General features: G+C 36.5%; 1 protein-coding gene across 1 annotated transcript; it reads left to right on the top strand.

The window, feature by feature from the left end:
* Nucleotides 1-693: 693 nt before the first annotated feature.
* On the top strand, nt 694-3916 carry LOC113286002 (myb-like protein X). The gene is made up of 2 exons (XM_026534731.1): nt 694-1028; nt 1589-3916. Exon 2 carries the CDS (start codon nt 1647-1649, stop codon nt 3693-3695), a length of 2049 nt encoding a protein of 682 aa, XP_026390516.1. The 5' UTR covers nt 694-1028; nt 1589-1646; the 3' UTR covers nt 3696-3916.
* The last annotated feature ends 2296 nt before the right edge of the window (nt 3917-6212 follow it).

Raw genomic sequence — 6212 nt, 5'->3', positions numbered from 1 at the left:
TTGTGGAATGTGGATGCTCTAAGGCTATTCTCTTTTTAGAAAAAAAATTACCTAGAGGATTGCACATTCAGGACCTTTTGGAGACCTAGGTACTCACATACGAGTGATATTGACGGCAAATATGATGATGTCCAAATTACAATTTTCATGTCTAGATTTGATTTTGTTTTGTGATATGTGTAATATTCGGCAGTGGTTGATTGAACAGAATATAAGTAATGGTTTGTCTTTTCATAACACCGAGTCTTTTTCGGCACAATTGGCTCCAGAGTTGGCAGAAAACTCTGCAGCTAAGCGTGCTCGGGCGGAAACAATCCAGGGATGGATGACCATCCGAGAAGTTTCTGCTGGATTACCGCCACGATGCCCGATAAAAACTCCACACTCTCGGATAACAAGTGGGGACAGTATCGGTGGAAGAGACGGGTCATTACAATATGTTACTTCTTCATTCTGATATTACTTTTCTAAACTTCCAAGAGACGAAAAGAAAACTTAGTTTACTCGAGAACCAAAAACGACACTACAGTACCACACACTTTAGCTTCTTTCTCGTTTCAGTTTCTTATTACTTTTCCAAAATGTTAAGTATAAACTTGCACGATTAATACCTTAAGAGATGAATGACCAATGTAGCTTTAGCTTTTGTATGACTAAACTACTCGCAGTACCATAAGACTGGATCTTGTTAACTGAAACGGGCAGTATATTTCCCACCGACACGTGATAAAACCAAGTAAACAATTTAATGAAGTTACGAGTAAAACAAGACATCAGTATCTTCATATACAAGAATCGGAGACTACACTACTAGATTGCGAATTTTTGGGACTTCTCATTGTCTTCTCCGTTTCAGTTGAAATCTAGACTTTTTGCAGATCTAACTAAAACTACAAAGTCAGACCACTTACCATTACTAAATTTGATTAATACCCATTCAGCTCCTTTATTTCATTATTAAAACTGATCACATTCTAGCATTTCTGTCTGGGGTTTACTCTTTCCTCCTCCTTCCTCTCTCTGTCCAGGTAATCTCTACTCTTTCTTTGAGTCTTTGATTTTTAATTAGATCTCTTGTGATTTATGCTTATGTACATTATGGATCTGTTAGCTTTTAAGGTTGATAAAAATGGGTGTTTATTAGATTGGATTAAGATTATGGACATTTTATATGAAACTGAATTCCTTAACAGTATAAGAATCACATCAGTTTTCATTTTCCTGGACATACTATTTCTTCAATTCTCCAGTAACAAACCCATTTGCACTTCTATTCGTCTTCATTGGTCACTTGAATTTGATCAGATTTTTTTTTTTTTTTTTGGAAAAAGGTTATAAAATTTGACTGTGTATAATTAGTACATTTAGCCAATCCAGACCAATTTCTTGAAATGTTTGGATTTCAGGCTTATTATTGGGGTGGGAGATTCAATAGATTTTCATTTTGGGTCTCTTTATATTCTATTCACTTTTCTTGTTAGTTATTACCGGCTAGAAATAGTAAAGATCAGTCTTTGCTGTTCACTGATTCAGTTTTCATAAACCCTCTCTAATTTCAATTATGCCGGTTTGTCTTATGTTGCTACAGCTTCTTATTGTGGTAAACTAAAGAGACATATACAGTGGTTGAAGTTTAGAGTTCCATCATGTTTAAGCAATCGAGTAGGAATCAGAGATCAAAAGGGGGGTTCAAGGTAAAACATGCTATTCAATTGGGTGTTTTGCTTGTTGTTTGCATCTGGTTACTTCATAAAGTCAACAAGTCAGATGATGCCGTAGAAGAAAGCATCACGAATGTCTCTGAAAAAGTAGGCAGCAATGTACATGAGATTTCGAAGATTGGGAGGAAGGGTCTTCTACCTCAAGTAGAGAAAACAAATTCCGAGAGTGAGAACAATGGGGAGGAAGAAGATAACCAAGATGATGAAGAAGAGGAAAAAGAGAAGCCTGCAGAGATGGAAATTCATATGGGAGGAGTTGGTGATGATGAGATTGGCGAACACAATCAAGAGCATTCTGAGGGTGAAACTGAGAAAGAAGTAGAAGAACATGTTGATGTAAATGACAAGGAACAAGATGAAAATGAGAATGAAGAGAGTGAAGAGAAGAAAGACAGTGAAAGTTTTCCCGAGGATGAGGAGGTTCACACTCAGGATGTGCAGGAGGAGAATGTCAAAGGGGACGAAAATGAGGGTGAAGAGAAAGATGAGAAGAATGTCAAAGGGGACGAAAATGAGGGTGAAGAGAAAGAAGTGAAGAATGAGAATGAAGAAAAAGAAGAGAAGAATGAGAGTGAAGAGAAGAACGAGAGTAAAGAAAAAGAAGAGAAGAATGAGAGTGAAGAGAAGAACGAGAGTAAAGAAAAAGAAGAGAAGAATGAGAGTGAAGAAAAGGAAGAGAAGAATGAGAATGAAGAGAAAGAAGAGAAGAAAGAGAGTGAAAATTCTGCCGAGGACAAGAACACCCAGGAAGCAAGAGAGGAAAACTACAAAGGTGATGATGCTTCAAGTGCTGTAGTTCGAGACAACCAAGACGCAGAGTCTGAAACTGAAAATGGTGGTTCAGTAAACTCAGATGGAGAGCAAGTAGAAAAGAAAGAAACTGATGAACAGGAAAGCAAAATCGCTGAAGAAGTTACTTCTGATCAGCATGATTCGGGCTCGAAGTCAGAAGATGAGAAAATTGCTATTATTGGTGAAGATAACAAAACCGAGACTACTCTTTCTCCATTTAACTCCACAAATCTGGCAGAATCTAATGATCAACCAGAAGTAAATAGTGTTTCAACCCTTGAGAATGCAGCTTCTCCTAGTTCCATTCTACAAAATTCAACAGATGTAAACTCAGGTTCCACTCAAGATCAGAGCGAGGTGACACAGCAAACTGTTGTAGCTAATCAGACTGAAACTCCTGACTTAGCTGTTAAGGTTGAGCAATCTCTATCCACTTCACTGGCACCTTCTGCAAATGTGACATCTGATTCAGCTAATGGAGAACTAACTGATTCAACTAGTAATTTGGAGACTGTTTTACCAGATGAAGTGTCGTCCACAAAATCAAATACGACAGTAGCTGGAGTGGAAGATAGTTCAGTATCTTTGGATACAAGTGACGGTGCAGTTGCGAGTGATAAATCTGAAACTGTTGCAGAAAGGAGTGAGACAGTTGATGTTAACCAAAGTGAGAATTCTGAAACGCTTCTAAAGAATGAGAATTCTGAAAATGCCGATGGGGCAGAAAACAAAGAATCCGAATCAGCTGCAGAGAAAAAAGAGACAGAAAATGACTCGTCTCTGTCAACTTCAACAGCAAATGAAAATTCAGATACAACGCAAAGCGAGAGTTCTGGAAAAATTGAGGAGAATGAGAAAACGGAGAACTTGAGTACAGAAACTGGTGGGGGTGTTGAGACAATGAAAACAGAAAACAAGTCTAAGTCTTCAACCTCAACAGCAAACCTGAACTCGGAGACAACCCAGGGTGAGAATTCTGAAAAAAATGAGGACGTAAACACAACACAGAATGAAGGATCTAGTACAAGTTTGGAGAAAGAGGAAGCAGGAAACAACCCTGTATCTTCAACTACAGGTGAAAATGAAAATACAGCTCAAATTGAAGAATCTGAAACAAACAAGGAGACCTTGCCAGAGGCCGAAAAGGAAGAGAAAAGTGGTGAACAGGTATCAGCAGAGTAAGATATTAGAGTAAAATGTTATAGGTCTTTATCTGGTCTTATGTTGACTGTTAAATTCTATTTATTTGTTGTTCTACCACAAGATGAAAGAAATGCGAAGACACTCCACCAATTTTAAAGGGAAAAGAGTGTACTTGTAGGTCAGAAGAACAGGATGTAACTTATTAATATTTTCATGTAGTTTGTATAAGATGTCTTTTATTTTATTTTTTATTTTATTTATTTTTTGTGCTCAAGTAACAACTCAGGATATATGCATCTTTTGATGTGCGTCCTGGCATTTCAATTTAAGTATCTGAAAGGAATAACTTCAATCATACAGTTTAACCAGATATCTTTGGTAGATGACGCAAAAGCAGAAAACAAGCACAAACATAAATAGTCTTAATAACTTTGTAATCTTACATACATCAAAACAACATTATATTCAGCATCACAAGCAAAATTGCAGTGATAATATGTCCAGAAAAACAAAGAAAAAGGAAACTGCCAATGACTAGGAAGACAAGTGCCTATCAAAAACATGACCATGGAAGCCATCTTTTCACTACACGACTTTCTTGATCATCTGTATCCAAGTCGTTTACGAGTAAAACGTAATCATCACCATTACCTACAGGTTTTTCATCCTCGACTCTTTCAGGAATACAAATTTTAACTGTAAAAAGTACCGAAACAGCCGGTGTTTCCGGCATCCGGGCAGCAACATCAAATGCTATCCTCTCACTGACACGTTCATTATATACGTCATCGTAAATCCCCATTCCACACAGCAGATTCTCAACCTGAAACTGGATCCGCTCTGCCGTTGAAAAGAAATTGATATTCACTCCTTGGGTATCAAATTTGCTGTTTATTGTACTATCATTACCTCCTGGTCTCCGTTTAATGTATCTTCTCTCGAGTTTAATTCTTAACACATAAGATGAACGGCGATCATCTTCATATTTATCAGCATGAAGTTGATATTCTTCAGTTTGGCACCTCCTGAACGTCGAACTAGATTTCATGTCTCTGACTCTCCCCATGCAAAGCTAAAGGAATATTGTATATTCTAACTAGCCAGTACTAGCATGTATTTATACTGTTTAGTTTGACCATTTCTGTTTCCCACAAGGAATCCTATCGGAAACCTGAAACAAGTTGGATTCATGAATCCCTTAACTTTCCGATCTACAACCAATTAATTTTGCCAGCTTCGGTTATTTTGTTCATGGAACTTTCTACTTCTTTATTCTTGTGCGGTGTACTCGGCAACCATTCTAATGGATAGCTGCTATAAGGAGGCCCACAATTGATAGCTCTATAAGAGAGGCCCATTTTGGTTTGTAACCTGTTTAAATACTCCTTGAAGTAGCTTTTTGATTTTTGAAAGCACAAAAGTCAGAAGTCAGATTGTGTACATAATTTCAGAAAAACTCCTAAAAGTAAAAAAAGAAACTTTTCTGAAGCAAAATTTTCTGATATTCAAACGATTCCAAACAGGCTATTAAAGTAGATATTATGCGGCAATTTAAGTTATTTCTTGAGAGGGTATTTGGATACAACTTCCAAAATAACTTTTCAATTTCGAGAAATAAAGAAAAGTAAAAAATTGGGCTGAAACTTGTTTTTAATTTTTTCATATTTAATCCTTAAAGAAAAAGAAAAAAAAGTCCCTCAAAATATCACTTATTTTGGAGAGACTTTTTTCTAACCTTTTATAGCATGTTTCGTAATAAAAGTCTCTGTAAAACTCTCAAAACCATAAGTCATTGATTTCAAATTCCAAGTCAAATAACGAAGAATTCTGAAGATTTTTAGAAAGTCACGATCCAATAACAAAGAATGGTTAAAATTTTGAAAAACTCTCTACTGACTAACAAGAGATTTCAAAAGTTTCTAAACTTTTTTCAATATCACCACAAATATCAGTTGACTAACCCCCTGTTAAGCTAGAAGCACTCATATTATCAAAAAGCAAAGAAAATTAGAAAAGGGACTTGTAAGAGCAACAACCAAAGTATTTCAGCTGAAATGTTTGCTAGTACCTTGTATTCAGCTTCTGCGCAACTTCTGGAGATAGTGGGATGCTTTTTGTATGTCCAGGAAATGAAAGAAAAATCTAGAACAACAAAATATCCAGCTTCTAGTATCTAGACAACCTACCCCGTCAGAATCTGAGTAAATAGTGAGTGTTGACAAATCTTAAGAACCTAATGTAATGGTCAACTGTAGGTTGGTGCATGAATTGGAAGTCGTAACTGACAACAAAGGATGTGCAGGTCTTTTCATAGTCACCGCAATCCTCCTACTAGTCTTATGTAGAGAAGATGATCTGATAACAACTCCCCTGAATGAATAGAATGTTTAGGACCTTTAGCCACAAGAGTGGAGCAGTGCTTACATTCAACCATATCAACCTTGACTAGAAGATCTAAAGTGTATTTTTTTTTTGTGTAAGTAACCGTAATAGTAACATCATTTATTTAAACTTTAATTCCCAAGAAATAATATAAATCACCCAGATCCTCCGTAA

This window comes from Papaver somniferum, chromosome 1 (genome assembly GCF_003573695.1).
Source record: "Papaver somniferum cultivar HN1 chromosome 1, ASM357369v1, whole genome shotgun sequence".
NCBI lineage: Eukaryota > Viridiplantae > Streptophyta > Magnoliopsida > Ranunculales > Papaveraceae > Papaver > Papaver somniferum.
The sequence above is the reverse complement of the archived record's forward strand: the minus strand, read 5'-3'. Positions and strand labels throughout refer to the sequence as shown.

Excerpts from the sequence above, each read along its gene's own strand:
- LOC113286002 (XM_026534731.1), top strand. The coding sequence starts at position 1,647 with ATGTTTAAGCAATCGAGTAGGAATCAGAGATCAAAAGGGGGGTTCAAG.